Genomic DNA, 23,590 nt, shown 5'->3' with positions numbered 1-23,590 from the left:
GGTCTGGAACTCGAAAGGTACAGTACATCCAATAAAACTACAGATCTCAGTGGAGAGCATCCTAACATGTTGCATCACTGTGAGGTTCAGAAACTGCACTGCAGTTAAAACTGTCCACCAATGCATCACCACGAAGGACATATATACAGAAAGATGCCCAAAAGAAAAGGCCAGCAAAATCCCAACCACATTGCTGATGAATGGTCTGGCCCATTGCCATCAGGAAAGAGGCTACACAGCATCCACACCAGGACCACTAGACTTAAAAAACATTTTCTTCCCCAAGCCGTCGAAGCAAATCAACACCTCCACCCATTAAGCCACACCACCAGCCTCCACCACCATAATGTACCCATCAGCTCGCATCACGTTATGTACGTACAATCAAAGTACATAACAGTTACTTGTATGTTGTGTTTTATGAGATTGCTTTTAGATTTATCGTGTTTTTTATTGTGTTCTTTATGCTTATTGTTTTTTATGCTGCATCAGATTTGGAATAACAATCATTTTGTTCTTGTTTACAGTCATGTACTAGAGAATGACAATAAACAATCTTGAATAAATCTAAGTTCCAAGACCAAACAAGTGGATCACCTGACTGTCAGAATCTCAGATTAAAGCAGTAAAATGACTTTTTCAAAAAGTAACTTGTCCTGCTTGGTGGCGCAATAATGTCAGCGCCGGACTCCGGAGCGAAGGTTCCCGAGTTTGAATCCAAGTCGGTTGAGCGTCGAGCTAGCAACTCGGCCTCGTAAAAACCAGAATAGCTTGCTATGGAAACACCATCATGGCGGTGCCCCGATAACTCCACTGCCGAGTTAAGGGCTATTCTTCTTCTTCTTCAACAAATAACTAACACGACTGTTATCAACCAGTGAGAGGCCTTTCTACTCAATGAATCAAAGAACAAAACTGGAAGAAGCTAGTTGAGGAACCAAAAAATAAGAATAAGTAGTCAACTTAAAAAGGGAGCCTAAAAGCCTGTTGCATGTAAGTAAGATGTAGACAGCTGATGGGACTAATTATGGTTAAAGGTAATGTTTTATTACAGGGAACAAAGGGATATGGATGTACAAGTGCACAAATCCTTTAAAGTTGGAAGGCAGAGTGTTTAGCAGAGCCTATGGCATCTCACTGCTCAAAAATAGGAACACAACAAAAACAGCAACTTACCTTGAACTCGTACAGGACACTATTTTAGGACACAAATGGAGTGCTGTGTCCAATTCTGAATCTCACTTTAAGAATGAATGCAAAAAGATTTATCATGGATCAAAGATAGAAAAGGTTAGATTGGAAAAGTTGAGACTTGTTTCTTTGTAATAAAGGTTGAGTTGAGATTTAATAAATCATAACCAGATAAGACAGATAGAAAGTACATATACTCTTCATAGGGGTGGAAAAAATTAATGAGAGCTATCAAAAAGGAACAAGATAGGAATTCTAAAATTGCAAAGAAACAAAGTCTTGGTTGCTGTGCCAACCACTCACCTCAGCGCAAAGTTTTCCAAACTCTTGCTGGAAGAACCTTTGACCCTGGAGAAATTGTCGGACCATTGATTCACCAGAGGGGAGGTTTCCATCCTGCAAAACTTGTACGTTAGTGACCTCTAGTGGATGGAATTATGATTCTTTCACAATCTAAGTAATCCCAGCACATGCAAAACAGGGGCAGAGTCATAGAAGATTTTCAAATGCATGTTAAAATACAACTCCTTCATAATTTCTGCCAGCTTCAACAAGATTCACAGATACATCTTTCCCACCCTCTGTCCTATTGGCAATTTTACAGCGATAATTCCTTTCACAATCCCTAGTCCACTGCCCATCACCACTAAACATCCAAAAACAAAACTTGACCTTTCATCTCCTTCATTCCCACCATCCAGGGAGCCAAATATTCTTTCCAAGAGAAGTGGTGATTCACTAGCACCTCTCCCAATCAATCACGTTACATTCAATGTTCACAATGTGACTAACACCTATCTTGAAGCAACTGCTTTATGGAGTACCTCCATGCAGTTCACAGGGATAACTCTAGATTTACTACTGTTTGCTGCTTTAATTCTCCATCCTGTGCTCAACTCTGATCTGTAAGGGCCTCCTGCGGTGTAACAATGAAAATCTGTGGATCAGCGTTTTGTCTTCTGTCTGGGCAGGCTACAGATTTTTCCACTCGCCATTGAATTCTCCAACTTCAGATACCTCACTTACTCTGTCTGTGTCACAATTAGATATTCCTGTCGATCACATTGGACCAGTTTTTCTCTCTCCAGAGGTATAATACTGACCTGCCATTTGTCCCACAGCTCAGCTATTTGCAACATATTACATTTCCTTGTCTGTGTGATCATCCTCTAACTGCTCCATTAATCCACTGACCATAGAGGTCATGCAACTGATTCCGGATCTCCCTTTCAATTCTTTGACGTTAAATCTATTCTTTTTTACTGCGGTTGCCTAACCTGTCAAGTATTTCCAGATTTTCTGTTTTATTTCAATATAATTCTGCATTACGAACTATCTTGTACAGCAATAAACTGTGGAGAAGTAGTGAAAGCTTTAAGGATTTCCGTTGCACTAAGTTTGGAGTAGAGATTGCTCCTGACTCAGCTCATTTACTGCTGAAATGCCTTGGTTATATCTTTGGGCTGGCCACCAATCCAACATCCCTCATGCTCAAAATATAACTCATATCAAAGACCCTTCTGTGTGTTTTCTGGTCTCACCAACTCACAGGAACACACAGGTTTTAAGTTCTCAACCTTTTATCTTAACTGCTCCATGATTTCATCTCTATCTGCACGTTCTTCTCTCATCCCACAATTATAATCTCTAATTCTGAGCTGTCATGCACCCTCATTTCTAAACTCTCCACCAATATTAGCCATGCCATTAGCTGCCCAGCCTCCAAATCAGGAACTGCTTCCCTGAACATCCACCACTATATCTTCATTCAAACGTCCTAGTAAAAGCACCCTGTGACCGGGCTATGCTCACGTATCTCTTCAACTGGCTTGTTAAAAGATGTCCAAATACAGCCCTCAAGAGCTTCGTGAAATGTTTCACTCCATAAACATAGATTGCTGTTTGTTACAAAAATGTGCAATAAAAGATATCCAACACCGAGCAGCCTGAAGCAATGGAATGCAAGTGATTCCCAGCAGGAAAACAGCCCATTCTGGAAGTTAGTGGTGAGCTGATGTTTAAACTACTGAAGGACAGTTGGTGAAAGCATTTCTAAGGCTGCTGTGGAGGGTATTTCAGAAATTTGCCCCAGTAAAGGTAGCTTCTCACAATTACCATTGGGCAGGAGGTCAAGCCTGATGTCCCACACAATCAGATTCAAAAACAGCATCTTCCCTTTGACCATTCAGTTCTTGAACCAACCAGCACAACCCAAAATCACTACAGTTTAGCAACATAGTTTGATCATTTTGCACTAAAACAGGCTTTGTTTTTCAAAGAGTTGCGTATAATTCGTTTTTCTTGTGAATGTGCTTCGGATGCTGTGTCTGTGATGCAGCTACAGACAATTTTTCCACTGCACCTTTGCATATAGGTACTGGTGCATTTGACAGTAAACTGGACTTTGATGTTTAAAAACAGTTCCCAACTTATTCTCCAAGGCAGTAGATATTACAGGCTTATACAGGTATGTTACCATTGGTGGGTTTCTGCACTGCCTTGAAAATGATGCTACTACAGTCACTGTACAGTAGTGGCAGAGAGACAGAGTGCTTTAAATAATGAATAGGACACTAAGTGAAGCAGCTGTTTTTCCTGGATTGACCTGAGCTTCTTGAGTGTTGTTTGAGCTGCTTTCACCCAGACAATTAGAGACTATCTTACTGTATACCTCTGCAGATGATGGGAGAGCTTTGGCAAGTCACTTGCTGCAAAATATCAAACCAACCTGTTCTGCAGCCGCAGTATTTATGTAGCCAGTTCACTTAAATTTCTGTTCAATGACCTCCAGGATTCTGGTGACAGATCTGATGATGGTAGCGACTAGTATCAGTGATGTTCAGAGAACTGACAGCAGCATATTGTAACTGTTAGACATGTCTTCTGGTCAATGAGTCATGTTTACATTCTACCATGTCACGTTCCAATGCTTCACACAAACACTATCCCTCTGATGCAATTGACACAGAACGCTGGAGGGACTCAGCAGATCAGACAGCATCTGTGGAAAAGAGTAAACAATCGATGTTTCTGGCCGAGACCCTTCTTGAGTCCTGAAGAAGGGTCTCAGCCCGAAACATCAACTGTTTACTCTTTTCCACAGATGCTACCTGACCTGCTGAGTCCCTCCAGCGTTCTGTTTGTGTGTGTGTGTGTGTTGCTTTGGATTTCCAGCATCTGTACACTTTCTCATGTTTGTGATTTCCTTTGACCCTCTGATTACTATTCTGTACACAGCAAAATCCCATCAATGATCAGCTAATTTGCTTTTTGTGGTGTTGCTTTGGGGAATATTGTTGAGGTCGCTTTGCTGGACTCATCTAAAAGGCTGGCATCTGGACAACACACATTTAGTACCGCATTTGAAATATCGGCCCAGGTATCTTTTCAAACCACAAACAAGAAATCAAGTTCAACTTTATTGTCATCTAACTGTACATACATACAACTAAATGAAACAATGTTCCTCAAGACCACAGTGCACCCACAACACACAAACTAAAATATTACCATAAATACGTTTGTAGGGTTCTCAGTAATGTTAACTGCTAAGGCTAACAAAATGGCTTCTCTGTAGTGTTATAATGAACTGGCTTCTCTGTAGTGTTAACTGCTGAAGTAATGGCTTTCTGTAGCTGCGAATGTTTGGGTTATGACTAGAAATAACGGGGAACTATCCAATGGGAGACATGTTATTCTGTCTTGTATGTTTGGGAACTGAGTTGGTTCGCGGGCTTTTCGGGCGAGGCGAGTGAAGAGGAAGGATGAGTGCGGGGAGCGCTCGGTGGTCCCAGGACAGTGTTTACCGGGATTCGAGGGTTTGGAGGTTGCCGGCGGTTCGGCAGAGGTTGTTTATGGAAGAACACCGGATGCATGAGTGATAACGAATTTTTGCGTGCACGAACTGATAACTTTGATAAGAGTGTCGCCTTTATCTTCCATATTTGTTTCTCTACTAACCACACCACAAAGTAAGAGTTACAAAGTGTAATCATTTAATCGCATATTGTGTACTGTCTGATATTTTGCGTTGCGGGTTTATTCTGGGGTACATTACACAGCATCTACACAAACGTGAGCACACAGTTTGGCGGAGCAGACGGCAGCTTCCCCTGGATGAACGTGAGTCAAATGAGCCAAGTGTTACAAGTTTATAAAATACAATAATTCAAATAGCACAAGTAAACAGTAAACAGCTCACTGTCCTAGTGACAGGACCTCAGTGGTGGCAGGGTATTCATTAGTCTCACAGACCGAGGAAAGCAGCTGTTACCCAGTGCGGCAGTCCTAGTCCAGTGCTTCTGCAACACCTTCCTGACGGTAGTGGGTCAAAGAGATTGTGGGATAGGTGGTGGAGACACTTCGGGATCTTCATCTGCCACACTCCCAATAGATGTCACAAGTAGTGAAGTAACGGACTTCTTAACATCGTAAACCAGCGAGTTGTTTGTTATGTCTCCCCGCTCGCTGGGAAAATGGAGAGACCTTTTTCTCCCTTATTAGAGAGAGAGAGAGAAAGTCTGCAGTATGTCGAATGCCGGGTGTAACGTGAAGTCTTTGGGGTAACTGCAGGTCTGTGTCTTTGCTATTGCTTTGCTCACGCTTGAGTGTTTGGTCATGGTGCCAATGCTTGCTTTGTTTTTACTGGTGCGGGAGGGAGGGGAGCACCTTGGGGCTCTTACGTTTATCTGTCGTTCGTTCTTTGGGGCACTTCTCTGTTTTCGTGAATGCTTGCAAAGAAAAAGCATTTCAGGATGTATATTATATACATTTCTCTGACATTATATTGGACCTTTGAACCTTTGAAGTAGGAAGGAGGGAGACCCTGGTGATCTTTACTATCCTCTGCAGGGTCTTGTAGTTTCTATACCACACAATGATTCAGCCAGACAGGGCACTCTCAATCGTGCTCTTGTAGGAAGTTTTCTGGTTTAAGAAAGCAATACTGAAGATGTGCTGCAGCTTACTAGCAAATCATAAGGGCAAGGGATTCAACTAAAAACATAACTTATAATATCTTTGCTGAAGAAAACTGTAGTGAACTATTGCCGCAGGCAGTGAGGAAGCAAGGATGGTTCAGGGGTTGAACTGTGCTGGGGCATTCTGAGGCTCAATGTGTTTGGTTTCAAGCTGCCGGGTTCACAGGCAGAGTTGGTATTGCTGGAGGAGATGGAGTGAGCGGTTTGGAACGGATTCGATGCCTGTTCACCTAACCCCAGTGCGAGGTTGGTTTGCTCCAAGCGCTGAGCTGATTTTGTGAGATCGAGAACAGCTTAGAGCGGGGCAGTCAGGATCCAGGTCCTGGAACGTGGCAATACTCGCTGCTTGCACAATTTAAATGCTGGCCCAGACAGACTGAAACCTAACTGTGTTGGGTCGGGCTGATTTCCTCCCCTCTCCCGTGAATTCACCGCTGAGTTAAGGCTCTGAACTGATTTGGCTGCTGTGCGTTTCTGCCTCGCTGCTGTGATGAACTGGGGACCGAGGCTCTCAGGCCTATTCCGACTACTCCAGGAGTGGATCTACGGTCCAGTCTGGATCGGGATGCTGCTGATGTGTATGTTTTTTCTCTCTCTCTGCAGTGGTTTTTGGTCACTTGTTATTGGGTTATTCAGGTCTCTTGTTTGTGACTGCCTGTAAGCAGACAAGTTTCAAGGTGTATATATACTTAATACATTCTTTGATTATAAATGTGCTTTGAATCTTTGAATGAGGGCCTACCTCAATCTCCTCAGGAACTGGTGAGGAGGCATTGTGGGTCCAGGTTAGATCGTCCATTACGTGCACATCATGGAACGTTGTACCCTTCACTCTCTCCATGGCAGAGCTAGTGATGTTCAATGGAGAGTGGCCAACATGTGCCTTCTTGAAGTCCACAATCAACTCCTTTGTCCTGTCCATTTTGAGACTCAAGTTGTTGTCTCGCACCATTTGACAAGTCTTTCTGTACATCCTCTCTGTATGCTAACTCATCATTCAGGCCGATGAGGCTAACCGCTCACTGAGCATCATTGAGATGTTGCTCTTGGACTGACTAGGGTCCAAGATCCAGTTACAGAAAGGAGTGTTGAATCCCAACGAGGACAGTTTACCCACCAGCCTCTGAGGCTGATGAACAACATCCTGGAGAATGAGGCACCATCTTCTAGGTGGGAGAGGACAAAGTGAAGGACCGAGGTTATGGTATCAGCAGTGGACCAGTTTGAGCGGTAGGCGAACCGGAAAGGGTCCGACATAGCTGGAAGATGGGATTTTACACAATGGTTACCAGCCACTCAAAGCACTTCATAATTGTATAAGTCAGTGCCACTGGGCAGTAATCATTTAGGCCAGTTACTGTCATGCTCTTGAGCATCAGAATAATGGTGGCTGCCTTGAAGCCTCTAGGCACAGTACACTGTTTCAAAGAGCTATTAAAAATGACCATTAAGACTTCTGTTAGCTGAGCCGCACAGTCTCCCAGCAACTGACCAGTGTTGCGTGGATTTACCCTGGCTAAGATCTTTCTCACCTTGGCTGTGGCCAGAGAGGGTACCTGTTCCTCAATGTCAATTCATTCAATGTGTCAAACCGTGCATAGAAGGTAATCAGCCCATCAGGAAGGCTGGTGTCACTATTGTTGATACAGAGGGTGTACTTGCAATCAATTATGGCTTGTATACCTTGCCACATGCACCACACAACAGCAAAGGTAAGGTGACATTTAAGGTGATGTCTAATTAGAGCATGCAGTATTTTCTAACCATAGTCTGATACTTTACCATCTCTACCCAGGTGCCTCCTACGACGATGAACTGCCCTTTCTGAGAATACTCCTGGATTTGTGCATACAAGCCTGGGTACCAGCTCTTTACCCACTCCAGCTGTTGTGCCTGGTAAAAAGAGGAATGAAGTGTTAATAACTTTGCTAATTAAGCATGATCATTTCTTAAGTGCCAGAGTACTTCATAACTACATGCATATATTTAATATTTTGCCTGATAATCAGAATTGTTTTGCTACATTAAAGGCACTGTATAAACAAAGCTTGTCATCAGATATAGACTTTGCATATGCTGGATTATCCAAGGTGCTTCCCTGGAGCATAAATACAATAGAAGTTGACACTAGTTCAAAAGTGGAGAGATTTGACAGCTTAATCCAAGAGGTAGGCAAGGAGGAGAGAAAATAAGCTCTGGAAACTGAATTTCCAGATGGTTGAAGGCAGGGTCACCAGTGATGGAAAGCGACTGGATAATTTTTCAAAAGAGCAGCTGGAAGGCTTGTAAAAGATTGCAGAGTAGGAGAGGAGAAGGGACATGCAGAAATTTAAACTGGTATAAAAAAACAATTTAGGCTGCACTGCATTCTAATACTGAATTTTAAAATGGGAAATATTGCTGGTGCAGGAGATGGTGTGGATCAGCTGACCTGGATAATGAAAAATGTGGAACGAGGCAGGTTAGGATACAGTGCATTTACTCCCGGCTAAAATCAGAAAATGAGCACCCTTATGCATATCAGTATATTGCTGGCTAACTGTGATTATGCCAAACATACCCTAGAAGGTCAGCAAAGGTAAAAAATTGACTTAAGGTTTTGAGGGAAAAAAATCAGAGCATAAAATTTCAGAGCATAGAATCTTAACAGCATAAAGACCATCTTACCTAACCAAATCTACACTTTCCTTGTGGGCCAATCTAGTCTGTCTTGTTTCCCTGCAGCCCCACAAGTTATTTTCCATCATCAGCATCCAATTTCGTACTGAAAATCATGATCAACCTGGCTTCCATGACCCTTACCAGCAGCAAGATCTAGATCATAACTGCTCTGTACAAATGCTGGGGAAACATCATTTGGTCAGGCAACATCTGTGGAGTCAAAGCAATGGTCAGGATAACAGGTCTGAACCCGCAATGTTGACCTCTGCCTCCACAGAAGCTGCTGGCTGAGTTCCTCCAGCATTTTGTTTTATAGTTGAGATTACAGCATCTGCAATCTCGTGTCTGTGATTAAAAATAAAATTCCCTCACATTTCCCTATTCTTTTGTTCCATTTTATTAAATCTGAATGCCTTAGTCCATGTACCACGATAGACACAGCACAACTCCGTTTACTCTAACTAAGCCTTTAGTGAACTCATACATTTCTAAAACTCGCCTCTCACACTTCCTTATTCTGGTAAAGAAACACAATCTTCTGCTGTCTAGTCTTGTCATGAAATCGCTCATCCCTGACCTTCCCCATAAAAATCATTAGTTTTTTAAAATTTCCTATAAAATTGATAGCTGTCAATTAATCAATAGTGGCTATAGTTTATTTAGAAGCTCCATTCTGAGAATGAGCATCTTGTCCTGTGCCATAAACATGAGCTGCAGAGTTCCTGAAAGTGAGTCTGTATGTTGCAGAATCACTGAAACTATCCAGCCAATCCAGGACTCCGATCAAGATTGTTTCATGTCATTTCCTGTACACAAGTGTAAAGGAGAACAAAATAATTGTTACTCTGGATCCAATATGGCACACAAAAAAACCCCACAAAAGATAAAGAACACAATAAATATAAATACATAAGACAGTTCATATACATAGATTGATGGTACATCCTGTGGTGAACTACATATACCTGTCTGGACACGCCCCCCCCCCCCACCCCGCTGACTGCTCCTGTGGCGATTGGAGGCACTGCTCCTCCCTCAGTCTCCAGGATGTTGTGTGATGGTCTCTTGCTGCTGATAGTGCTCTCTCTTCCAGCTAATAAAAGCCTATCTCTCACCTCACGTCTCCGAGAGTTATTGATGGTGCATCACATCCATAAAGTGACACTAGGCACAGGAGTGTCTGTACGTAAAGTGATTCTGAGAGGAAGCAAGAAAGAATGGTGGTTGGGGGTGGAGGGCAGGTTAGTGTGTGAAGGTGTTGATCAGCCTTACTGCTTGGGGAAAGTAAATGATTTTGAGTTTGGTAGTTCTGGTGTAGATACTGAATAGCCTCCTCCCTGATGGGAGTGGGACAGTCCATGAACAGGGTGGGTAGGATCCTTCATAACGTTACTGGCTCTTTTTCAGCACGTTTCTGTACACAAGTGATACAACTTGTTAGGATGACCTCTACTGAACTTCGGTAGAATGACATAAGTACGGATGTGATTAGTCCAGCTCTCTTCACAAAGCAGAAGTGTTAGTGAACTTTTGTGACTGTGTAGGATGCACTCCGGGACCTTGAGAGGTTGTGTGTGATGTGCACTCCCAGGAGTCTGAAACTACTTACAGTTTCCACTGCTGTGTCACTGATGTAAAGACAGGTGTGAGTTATCCCGAAGTTGATAACCATCTCCTTTGACTTGTTGACACTGAGGAAGAGGTTGAAGGGCAACAACTGGTGGTGTGGGACCCAGGGCAGCACACACAAATGCTGGAGAAACTTGGCAATTCAGGCAGAATCTGTGGAAGAGTCGGGACAAAACCCTTCTTCAGGATCCAAGACTACTGAACTTCCTGCTCATTGGAAGAGAGGGAGGTGGGTCAAACAGAGGCAGATGGGACAAGCTCAGGTGGGGATCTTGGCCAGAACAGAGTAGTGGGCTGAACACCGACTTGTTTTCTGCTCTCAAGCCTTGACACTTGAATCTGGTTTGAAGTCCACTGCGGCACCTTCTCTTTCGATGGTGGACGACCTTCATCTGCTTCAAGGTGCATTCCTGAGTCAAATTCACCAAATCCTTAAAATTATTGTATCACTTAGACAGTTCAAAAGTATGTTTCTTATAGGGAAATTACAGGCTGCAGATTGCAGCGATCATAAGTTTATATCTAATGGCATCCCAATGCCACACGCTAGATGGAGAACAAGGAACATCAAGTTCAAATTTAAATGTCATTCAACCATACACATGTATACAAGCTAAATGAAACAACATTCCTCTGGGGCCAAGGTGCAAAACTGTACATATAGTCACACACAGTTACGATTAAAAACACAAGTCACAAAATACTATTAACACAAGTCCCTAAGTGGCTTGGCCTGAAGATTGATGGTGCATAGGAAGTTGTCCTGGGGCCACACTCCTGCAAGAATGAATATGCAGCAGTTCCTCATCTCCCGCAGTCGCAGATGAAGCCAATCCAGCTTGGCTTCCAGACAGCGAATGCTGGACAGCAGCACCGACGGGAGAGCCAGCCTATAACTCAGCACAGATTCCATCGTTCTCCCCCACACTGCCTCCAGCACCGACGGGAGAGCCAGCCTATAACTCAGCACAGATTCCATCGTTCTCCCCCACACTGCCTCCAGCACCGTCGGGAGAGCCAGCCTATAACTCAGCAGAGATTCCATCGTTCTCCCCCACACTGCCCCCAGCACCGAAGGGAGAGCCAGCCTATAACTCAGCACAGATTCCATCGTTCTCCCCCACACTGCCTCCAGCACCGTCGGGAGAGCCAGCCTATAACTCAGCAGAGATTCCATCGTTCTCCCCCACACTGCCTCCAGCACCGTCGGGAGAGCCAGCCTATAACTCAGCAGAGATTCCATCGTTCTCCCCCACACTGCCCCCAGCACCGAAGGGAGAGCCAGCCTATAACTCAGCACAGATTCCATCGTTCTCCCCCACACTGCCTCCAGCACCGTCGGGAGAGCCAGCCTATAACTCAGCACAGATTCCATCGTTCTCCCCCACACTGCCCCTAGCACCGACGGGAGAGCCAGCCTATAACTCAGCACGGATTCCAACACACCTGCCATGCCAGTCTTCTCCCCCACACTGCCTCCAGCACCGATGGGAGAGCCAGCCTATAACTCAGCAGAGATTCCATCGTTCTCCCCCACACTGCCCCCAGCACCGACGGGAGAGCCAGCCTATAACTCAGCACGGATTCCAACACACCCGCCATGCCAGTCTTCTCCCCCACACTGCCTCCAGCACCGATGGGAGAGCCAGCCTATAACTCAGCAGAGATTCCATCGTTCCCCCCCACACTGCCTCCAGCACCTCCTCACATACGTGGCTGTAACAGGTGATACCGCAGTAAGAGAACCTGGCACTTGGGCACAGATTCCAGTACGCTTGTCGTATCTCTGTTGTCTCCCACACTGTCTCCAGTGCCTCCTCTCATGGATGGCTGTAACAGGCAACGCAACAACCAAAGTCACGCAGTTCCCCTGCCATCGGTATTGCCAATGCATTACATCGGCAGTACACAAACAAGAGAAATCCTACAGATGCTGGGCACTACTTTGTTTTACCTCTATCCATGAGCGTCTTGTGATCACAAGAAAAGCGTTCATGACAAACAGTGAGATGAGAAGAATCACAAAGTTTGAAAGGATTCCCTTCTCATTTAGGCTTAACAACGAATGCTGATTGATGCATGGTAGAGGAAAGTACATCCCAGCTCAGGAGGAATGACCCAAGAATCTTGAAGTCAAAGCTCTTCATTTACTTCCATACAAAGTTCTTCAACAAGAGGGAATACGACCTCTACTACAAAACAAATAGAAAAATCAGTATCTTGCAAAAACAATTTGCACACTATTTCTAATGCAAAATGAAATACCAAAGGTCTGGAATCAGAATGGTAGGGTTTAAGTGGGAGGTGATTGCCCCCAGTGTATAACTATGAAGATTACATTAACGCACTTTCTCTACATCATGAGTGAGGCTTACGTGCAGTGTTGCCCGAGAGTATTACAGTATTCCTATTTTGCTGGCTAGCTTCAAGGAAGGTAGATTAAAATTCACTGTACTTCCTATGGTTTTGCATCACATGGAGAAGGTCATCGTGGGTCTAGAGAAGGCAGACAGTAATGCTCAAGGTTATGAAGAATGAGCAGGGGAACAGAACCAGAGCTCTTTCAGATCTGGCACAAACAATAGGCATTCTCCTAGTGCAGTGACCATGTACTGTGGACTTGGGAGTAAGAGGGAGATTTATTGGTTTGATTTTAAGACAAACAGTGTAATGTGAATAATCCTAATCTTGTAGAACTTTATATGGAAGCAGATGAAGGGTTTTGACCATAAAACTCCTGGGTCGTTCCTCCTGAGCTGGAATTTACTTTCCTCTACTGTACATCAACCAGTCTTCATTGTTAAATTAAATTAAAATGAAAATCAAACAATCTAGCATCAGCATCTATACCTCGATGTGATGTGAAGAATTACAATGTTTGCCTTAAATTTCAGATTGAAGTTAAATTCTTTTAATCATTTAAGTTTAAAACTGCAGTGATGAGAAAATAGTAAACAAGTAGTCTTGGAATCCAGTGAAATGAGACACCATCTGGAACTAGTTACTAACATTCTCTGGATGATTTGTTCACAGTACGTCATGTAATCAGCCAGAAATATAGTACAGGCACTTCAGTCCAGTGAATCCATGCTGACCATCAAGAAACCAATCTTACACTAATTGACCCTAATACATTTGTATTTCCCCTATGTTTCTATAAAAGCTATCCTGTACAGCTGGGTAGTTTTTATGGGAATGTAAGGTAAAAGGACATAAAAAGGTTAAGCTACCAATTGATAAATTTCCAGGAAGAGGGAGGAAACCAGTGCACCAGCAGTAAACCTTGGTCATGCAGAGAATGTGTAAACTCCACACAGACAACACCTGAGGTCAGGATCGAACCTGGGTAGCTGAGCCTACTACCTTTGCCAATATACTGTCCAATTATGTAGATACTTGGGAACAAGCACTTAACTGAGGTAAGGGTAATAATGACAGGGGATACTTTAAAAATGTTCTAAGAATGGAATGAAAGGACACTTTATTGGAATTAATGGATCAGTGACATGTGCAATAAGTAGCTGAAGAACCTTCTGAAAGGAGGGAGAGTGAGGCAGGCTTATTGCAAGAGCCTCAACCCTTACACTTGTCCGACAGGTACAATATTCTGGCAGCTTTTTGCAGATACTACAGGTAGATGAGCACATTAATCTCAGAACCATTGTATAGAGACTGTTGCAAACTGGGGATTGACAAGTGTTTTTGGGAACAGTACAGTGATAAAATCTATAGTTTCCAACATGACTGCAAGTCCCAAATGCTTGTGCTTCCTGACCAGTTCCACAGTTAAAACATCTCCTCAGGATTTTTTGATATTAGCATTGGTTTTGGGTTATTATTGTCACATGTACCAAGGTACAGTGAAAAGCTCGTCTTGCTCACTGTTCACACAGATGAAATCAATACACAGTGCATCACAGTAGTACAAGGTAGAGCTATAGCAAAATGCAGAACAACATACAGCAGCTACAGAGAAGATGCAGCACAGTAAGACAGTAAGGTGCAAGATTGTAATGGGATAGATTGTGAAGATCAAAGCCCAAAGGTCAAAGAGTGAAGCTGGTGAGTCCAGAAACTGAGGCCCAAGGGGAAGGCCTGACATCTGTGAGACTGCAGCAGTCCGTCCTGAGGATAGAGGTAGGGGTGAGGGAGAGGGGGAGCAGGCGAGAAAGCATGCGCACGCAAGCGAGAGAGAGAGAGAGAAACGAAGGGGATTGCTTTGCTTTGGCTGTTCAAGTAAATTTATTATCAAAGTACTTTTATGTCACTGCGCACTATCCTGAGATTCATTTTCTTACAGGCATTCAGAGTAGCACAAATAAATACAATTGAATCACTGAAAAACTACACAGAAACTGACAATGATCAAAAATAGACAAACTGAACAAATAGAAAAGTAAATAAATAAACAATGCTGAGAACACCAGTTGTTGAGTCCTTACAAGTGAATCCGTAGGTTGTGGAAATCAGTTCAATGCTGAGGTGAATAATATTATCCTCAGGAGCCTGATGGTTGAAGGGTAATAACCATTTCTGAACGTGGTGATGTGGCACCTCCTTCCTGCTGGCAGCAGCCAGAAGACAGCACGGACTGGATGGTGAGGATCCTTGGTGATGGATGCTGCTTTCTTGTGGCGGCACTCTTTGTAAATATGCTCACTGTGTTCTGTTGTTCTGCTGAGCTCGCAGACATGCTATGTTGGTGCCAGAATATGTGCCTTCGGCATATCCTTACGTTGTGATAGTTATGAACGCTTTCCACTGCATCAATGTACATGTGGTAAGCAAATGAATCTGATTGCAAGGTCAAGTCTATCCTATCGTACAAGGGAACCATTCAATTGTCTCCTAACAGCAGAGAGCTCTCCTTGAACTTAGTCAAATCCAATGGCCAAGGCTGCAAATGAAGCCATAAACTAAAAAGTGCTCTAAAAAGGTTCTGGGTAAGGAGATACTTGTTTGAAGTTCATAAAAAAGGCAACGTATTAATACAGGTAGCAAAATAGGCAAGATGATACTCTGTTAGGAAGAAAGTGCAGTCTTAACAAAGTTGAGGAGTGACATGATTAAAATTCTTAGTGATCTAATAACCATTAGAAACTCAGTTTCAAATTCACAATAGTTGGATATTACTTATTTCAGAAAACCTTTAGAAAAGATAGGCAATTTTAAAAAAATAGAATGTGGGGACAAAGCAACTCAAATTTTAAAGACTAGGTTAGAGGATTGAAGCTCAGAAAATCAAGCAGAATCACTCTGGGTGAAACAAAGAAACAGCAAAGTGAAAGAAGGCATTGGTAGGAGTTGTACATGCTTGCTGCTCCTCCCATTTTATTCCTTTGGAGTATAAATACCAAGTACTAATCGGGACATCCAAGTGGGGATCTTTGAATTGTGCCAGAAGTTATTTATTTGAGAGAAGTACATGCTTAAACGTTTTTTCAGTAATATAAGAATGTCTTCTTCAGACTAAGAAGGGAAATCTACCCACCTGTGTAGATTAGCGACAGACACCGATTTTCTAAACTTTTGTGAGGTGAAGCCAACTTGAGTTGGAGGGAAAGTTACTGGTTCTTTCTCCACCTTTTACTATATGATAACAATGCTTAAGAGACATTTACACAGGCAACTGAACATAAAGGGAATTGAGGGATATAGACCAAGTGCGGACTAGTTTAAATTGGCATCATGGTCAGCACACTGTGGGCTGAATGGCCTATTCCTGTGCTGTACTGTTCTCTGTTTTATAATGCTCAGACTGGATGGAAACCTAAGCTCTTTGTACATCACTCCAGCTTTTTAGCAGCAACTCTTCCTCAAAGACAAATTCTGACAAGGCTTGTCCAGACTGTAGAAAAGTGTACTTGGGTTCCAGTGGTTTCTGTGAGTTCAGAGCTGACATCAGGGCTGGACTTCTTCCTATTAGAAGGGACGCCAACCCGATGTATGTCTTGTCTGCTGCACTCAATTTCTGCCACCAACTGCTGCATTTCTGGTCCTCAACTTTACCTGTTTCTTGAGCAAACACAAGGAAATCTGCAGATGCTGGAAATTCAAACAACAACACACACAAAATGCTGGTGGAACACAGCAGGCCAGGCAGCATCTATAAGGAGAAGCACTGTCGACATTTTGGGCCAAGACCCTTCGTCAGGACTAACCGAAAGGAAAGATAGTAAGAGATTTGAAAGTAGTGGGGGGAGGGGGAAATGTGAAATGATAGGAGAAGACCGGAGGGGGTGGGATGAAGCTAAGAGCTGGAAAGGTGATTGGCGAAAGTGATACAGAGCTGGAGAAGGGAAAGGATCATGGGATGGGAGGCCTCCGGAGAAAGAAAGGACGGGGGGGGGGGGGGGAACATCAAAGGGAGATGGAGAACAGGCGAACAACTAAATATATCAGGGATGGGGTAAGAAGGGGAGGAGGGGCATTAACTGAAGTTAGAGAAGTCAATGTTCATGCCATCAGGTTGGAGGCTACCCAGCCAGTATATAAGGTGTTGTTCCTCCAACTTGAGTTTGGATTCATTTTGGCAATAGAGGAGGCCATGGATAGACATATCAGAATGGGAATGGGACGTGGAATTAAAATGTGTGGCCACTGGGAGATCCTGCTTTCTCTGGCGGACCGAGTGTAGGTGTTCAGCGAAACGGTCTCCCAGTCTGCGTTGGGGCTCACCAATATATAAAAGGCCACACCGGGAGCACCGGACGCAGTATACCACACCAACCCACTCACAGGTGAAGTGTCGCCTCACCTGGAAGGACTGTCTGGGGCCCTGAATGGTGGTGAGGGAGGAAGTGTAAGGGCAGGTGTAGCACTTGTTCCGTTTACAAGGATAAGTGCCAGGAGGGAGATCGGTGGGAAGGGATGGGGGGGGACGAGTGGACAAGGGAGTCGCGTAGGGAGCGATCCCTGCAAAAAGCGGGGGGGGGGGGGGGGAAGGGAGGGAAAAATGTGCTTGGTAGTAGGATCCCGTTGGAGGTGGCGGAAGTTACGGAGAATTATACGTTGGACCTGGAGGCTGGTGGGGTAGTAGGTAAGGACAAGGGGAATCCTATCCCGAGTGGGGTGGCGGGTGGATGGGGTGAGGGCAGATGTGCGGGAAATGGGAGAGATGCGTTTGAGAGCAGAGTTGATGGTGGATGAAGGGAAGCCCCTTTGTTTAAAAAAGGAAGACATCTCCTTCGTCCTGGAATGAAAAGCCTCATCCTGAGAGCAGATGCGGCGGAGACGGAGGAATAGTGAGAAGGAGATGGCATTTTTGCAAGAGACAGGGTGGGAAGAGGAATAGTCCAGGTAGCTGCGAGAGTCTGTAAGCTTATAAACGTCAACAGCACTTCTCCCTATAGATGTGTTCCACCAGCATTTTGTGTGTGTTGTTGTTTACCTGTTTCTTTGTGCTTCTTCAGCCTGGACAGCGCATCTTGAAACTCCCATCTGCCACAAAACCTCTGCCTGGGAGAGACCTTGCTGAATCAGGACGACAACCTTGTGTCTTGTTGCTACACTCATTCTTGCCATGGTGTCAGAATTAATGATTTTTAAGGTTAATCTGTCACATCTGCCACCCCTCGCCTTTTAGTTTGGCTGTCCTTTGCCCAGTTTGATTCCTTCTACACCAGTTTCTGTTTCAGTTTATTCAACTCATTATGTCATTGATCATTAGCACCTGTTTGTTATCTTTTAAATACCTACAAAATAATCAAATTTTTAATTTGGAAAGTGGTCATTGCTTAATACGTTACTTCGTTTCACAAAATACAAAAAATTCTCTAACATTTAATTTTTTGGAAAATGAATGGTTGGAAACTAAAATTTGCTCTTTTCTACTGACACACTAATGCAGAAAACAAACAAAAATATTGAAAACAAAACTTACGTTAAAAATCTCGGGTGCCTAAGACTCTTGCACAGTACTGTATCTTTCGATCAGATCGCCTCTGATTCTCCAGAGAAAACAATCCAGGTTTTCCAATTTCTCCTTACAGGAAATATTCTCCAATCCGTGCAACAGCCTAGTGAACCTTGTGTGAACCCTCTCCAAAGTCTCTACATCTTCCTTGTAATGTGGCAATTAGAAATGCACCAAATGCTGCCTGACCATGGTTCTATACAGTTGCAAAGTGGAATTCTGACCTTTATACTCACCATACCAATAATGAAGGCAGGCACACTGTTCCTCTTCTTTACCACCCTACTACTACTTGCAGTGCCACTTTCAGGGAGCTGTGTGAATTGATGATGGACCGTTGGCATTATTTACCGCAGAACAACTTAGCTGACGCTGCTGAAGGACAGTTACTGCTTCCAAGAAGGTGTGATGCAGCAATATTTTGAACCGCTCCAATCCACACATGGAAGACGCAGCCAAATACTGACTCAGTGACACATTTCCAGTCCAGGTTGACTGGAAGGAAGAGTGACACATTTCCAGTCCAGGTTGATGTGAGATATTACAGGGATTCTGGAAGTCGTGCTTCCATTCCATTCTGCAACTCTCATTTTTCCAAGTGTAAACGACAAAGGAAGCACATCATCTTATGCATAACCTTGATACAACTGGTTTAATCATCTGATCTTGGCACGGGATGCAAGCATCTTGCACTATGTCCTTGGGCAATAAGCCAAGAAGAAAGCTACTTTGTAATCAAGGGTTAAGTTTATGGTTGGAGATAAATGAGCTGTATATTCATGAGTTGTAAATGATGCAAACAGTCTCAAGAATAATGTGCATTTTGAGAACTTGTTTATTATTCTCTCTTGTGGTTAAGATTTTAATTTTAATGTTCACTTTCAAGATTATAAACAGTCATTAATCAAGCCTATTTTCTGGCACAGAGGGAAACCCAAAGCTCTTCAGGTGTTTGAAGGTAAAAGCTTGAATAATGTATATTAGAAGAGAAAGTCAGTTAAGTTTCCACTGTTTACCAAAGTTCCAATGAAAAGAAAATCAAAGGCACTAACCTCACGTCATATTTGCAAAGCCCAGAGCAGTATCAACTAAAATAAACTATTTCGTAAGTCAAACAATAATTATTTTAATCTATTAATTTAGAAACAAAAACAAAACTTGAATTTGAACTTGAACCAAATATATTTTGTTATGCACAGAATATTTTCCAGAGTGGGCCTGCGTCTGACAAAGGATCAGAATTGGGTAACCGTGTGAGGTAGAGCTGGCTACAGTGAGCTTGTTAAACAAGAGCAAAAAAATTTGACCCAGTGCATCAAGTTTCAAGAGACAAGGGGCCAGTTTCTGAGTGAGACTGCTAACATTTAGTGGAATTATTGTCAATTTGGAGTTTAAGGAGGTTGAGGGACTGATGAGAGATCCATAGGAGAGAGAGAGGCCGGGGGGGGGAGAGAGGGGGGGAGAGAGGGGGGGAGAGAGGGGGGGAGAGAGGGGGGGAGAGAGGGGGGGAGAGAGGGGGGGAGAGAGGGGGGGAGAGAGGGGGGGGAGAGAGGGGGGGAGAGAGGGGGGGAGAGAGGGGGGGAGAGAGGGGGGGAGAGAGGGGGGGGAGAGAGGGGGGGAGAGAGGGGGGGAGAGAGGGGGGGAGAGAGGGGGGGAGAGAGGGGGGGGAGAGAGGGTGGGGAGAGAGGGTGGGGAGAGAGGGGGGGGAGAGAGGGGGGGGAGAGAGGGGGGGGGAGAGAGGGGGGGGAGAGAGGGGGGGAGTTTATTAACAATTGATAAAGCTGGCATTTATTACCCACCATTAATTATCCATGAAGGTTGTGGTGAACCTTGTTCTTGAATTGCTACAGAAAAATGCTGGGAATGTGTCATGTATTTTCATATTTCTTTACCACACAGAAAGAAGCCATTTGTCCCACCAAGCATATGCCAATTCAAAATAAAGCAGTGCCCCCATTAATTTTTCCCTGTAACCCACTTCCATTACCAATACTGCCAATCAGTTCTATCACCCACATAAACTAGGGGTAGTTTGCAAGGACCTCTAGAAACCCATTCACCTTTGGTTTGAGTGAAAAAAGCAGGACACTTGGAGGAAATCCACAGTCACAGAGAGAACACGCAAAATTCCACACAGATGACCCCCCCAGTCACTGAAGTTGTGAGACAGCAGCTCAGCCAGCTGTGCTATCTATTACTAGGTGGGAAGTAATGAAGGAATGCTATACATTTCCAAATTAGCACAATATGACATACTAGGGGAAGCTGCCCTTTTATGCTGGGATACATCTTGTGCTTGGGAACCGCTAGAGATTCAAAAATATGCAAAACAGAATGCCATATGTTCGCGTGCTCTGATAGCTGGGAATGCTGGTGAAATTGGTCTTCAATGCATGACATTAAATAAGAAGAATTACATCAGGATCAAAATAAGAGAAATGTCCATTTTACCTGTGAACAAGTAAAAATGAAGTTTGGGTTTCTCTCCATCAGTCGCAATGCAGACACCCAGCTCCGAGCACACTTCCGAATGGTCTCTTCAAATGGCCATAACCAAGCTGTTTATCGGCAAAATAAACATTTTAAAAATGAGATGCAATCATATATAGGAGACTGACCGACCTCACCAGCTTTCTCAGCAAAGGTGCGGCAACTTAACTTTGTTCACTCACACTTATCACACAAGAAAAAAAGTCCATTCTCATGTTTTAACTTGACTTCTGCCTCAATAGGCAATTCCAAGAGGAAAAACCTTCCCTCTATTAATCTTCCACACTCACGGGGATATAATGCGAAGTGTAATCAAACAGAAGGAAAGGCAAGGCAAGAAAGATAATGCTGCCCATTCATTTGATAAGTAGCAGAGGCACTGATTTATTATAGTACACAAGGCCATTCAGTTCTGCGCCCAAGAGCAATCCCACGAGTTCCAATTCATTTTCTTCCCACCACCCTCCCATCTGTAATCCTGCAGTTTATTCTCTCTCAAGTGCCTATCAACTCCTCTTTTTCTAGCCACTTATCCACACCAAAGGACTACCAGAGCACCTAGCAGAGACCAGCAGAGTCACAGCAAGGATGTATAAAGTTCACACACAGCATCAAAGGTCAGAATAGAATCTAAGAAGCTGGAGCAGTAAGAGAACAGCACAAACTGTCATACACTGTACACAACAGGCTGAATAGCAGCCTTCTGTAGCGAGAAGTTTGACAAGGATAATTGATCAGTACCCCAACTTCATGTTTATTCCTGATCTGAATATCCTTCCCATTTTCCCACAAGATTAGAGTCTATACATCAAAGCAACAATAATTTATTTTTGCTAAGCACTGGCTATGCTATACTTATGCCTGAGCAGTTTTGGCACCTCTTATTTTTACAGTAAGTGGACAGCAGAGGTGTCAAGATGCTATCACGGTGGGAAAGGAAATTGTGGGTTTATTTCAGCTGCAGAATGGAAAGCCAGAAAGAAGTATGATTTTTTTAAAATAATGACATGCAAGGTGAAAGACTAATTCTTTGAATGTAGAAGTAAAAGCAGGAACTAGCCATTGCCCCTGACACAGACGACCATTCAATAAAGCCAGAGGTAATTTTTACCACAGCATCACTTTCCTACAGCAAGCCACATCACTTCATTTGCTTAAATCTAAAAGCTTCATCCATTCTGCTCAAGTATTAGATTATCAGTGATTGAGCCTCCATGTTCCTTTTTGGTAGGAAAGGCCAAAGAAATCCAGTCTCTCTATGAAGAAATTTGTTCTCATCTCAACTCTCAATGGCCCAGCCCATATTTTGAGGATAGCCTTCTTTCACCCATTTCATTCCTTCCCTTCCCAGTTTCATCTACCTACTACCCATACACTTCACCCATCATCTCTCCTCCCCCTCGCTCCCTCCCTATCTGGTGTTGCCTTTCTCCTCAACTCCAATGGTGTCCACTGTCACCTTCCTTACTTCTCCACAACTGATAGCTCTTTGTATTCCTGCTCATCTCCCTGCAGCAGCTGTCTTCAATCATCACACTCGTCTCCCCCACCTGGCTCCATATTCCTCTTCTGTCTGCCTCCAGGCATCTTGTCTCCGAACACCACAGCCCTCGATCTGGCTCAATCTATCCATCATCTTTAACAAACCATTCTGGCATCTATCTCACTACTCCCCCTCTTCTTGTTATACTAGCCATCTCCTCACTCCGATTAGTTCTGATGTTGGATTTCTTCTCTTCCGCCCCTCCCCGGAACCACCATAGCTGCTGTTCACCCCGCTGAGGTACTCCAGTAGTTTGTTTGTTGCTCTGGATTCCAGCATCTGCAGTCTCTTGGGAGTCCTTACTTTACCACAGTTATCTCTGGTTCTAGGCACCCTAGTCAGGGGAAACATCATTCGTGCATCTACCATATTAGGTTCTCTCGTATTTCTACTGTATGCTTATGAGATCATCTCTTATTCTTCTAAACTGCAGAGAGAATTTGGTCCATCTGCATAATTTCTTTGTAAGGAAATCCATACTGGGAACCAACCTGGTGAAACTTGATTACACCATGCTAACACAACTATACCCTTCTGTGCATTAGAAGACCAAATCTCCACATAATACTCCAACAGTGGGGTAAAACTCCAACTAGGACTTTATATAATTTCAATCAAACAAAATTTCGAAGTTGAAAGCAAGTTTATTATCAAAGTACACATATGTCACCATATACCACCTTAAGATTTGTTTTCTTGTGGGCATACTCAGTAAATCCAAGAACATAATAGAATCTGTGAAAGACTATACCCAACAAGATGGGCAAACAACTAACGCGCAAAAGCAAACAGGTTGTGCAAATACAAAAGTAGTAAAAATAATAATAATAAATAAGCAATAAGTATCAAGAACATCAGATGAAGATTCCTTGAAAGTGAATCCACAGGTTGTGCAAACAGTTAAGTGATGGGGCAAGTGGAGTTATCCCCACTGGTTCAAGAGCCTGATAGTTGAGGAGTAATAACTGTTTCTGAACCTGATGGTGTGGGTCCTGAGATTTCTGTACCTTCTTCCTGATGGCAGCAGTGAGAGACAGCATGGCCTAGTTAGTAGAGGTCCTTGATGATGGATCCTGTTTTCCTGCAACAGCACTCCTTGTAGTTGTGCTCAATAGTGGGGAGGGCTGGGCTGTATCTACCACTTTTTGTAGGATTTTCCATTCAAGGGCATTAGTGTTTCCG

At 43.6% G+C, this 23,590-nt stretch overlaps 1 protein-coding gene across 1 annotated transcript in view; it reads right to left on the bottom strand.

The window, feature by feature from the left end:
• The window catches only part of man2c1 (mannosidase, alpha, class 2C, member 1), a 106,267-nt gene that overhangs the window by 60,867 nt on the left and 21,810 nt on the right, over positions 1–23,590 (bottom strand). Inside the window, exons 7-9 of the mRNA XM_073024944.1 lie at positions 20,827–20,933; positions 7,953–8,063; positions 1,495–1,587 (exon numbers count right to left, since the gene is read on the bottom strand). Of these exons, the coding sequence (XP_072881045.1) occupies positions 1,495–1,587; positions 7,953–8,063; positions 20,827–20,933 (311 nt within the window). The remainder of the gene's footprint in view (positions 1–1,494; positions 1,588–7,952; positions 8,064–20,826; positions 20,934–23,590) is intronic.

This window comes from Hemitrygon akajei, chromosome 21, assembly GCF_048418815.1.
Source record: "Hemitrygon akajei chromosome 21, sHemAka1.3, whole genome shotgun sequence".
NCBI lineage: Eukaryota > Metazoa > Chordata > Chondrichthyes > Myliobatiformes > Dasyatidae > Hemitrygon > Hemitrygon akajei.
The sequence above is the reverse complement of the archived record's forward strand: the minus strand, read 5'-3'. Positions and strand labels throughout refer to the sequence as shown.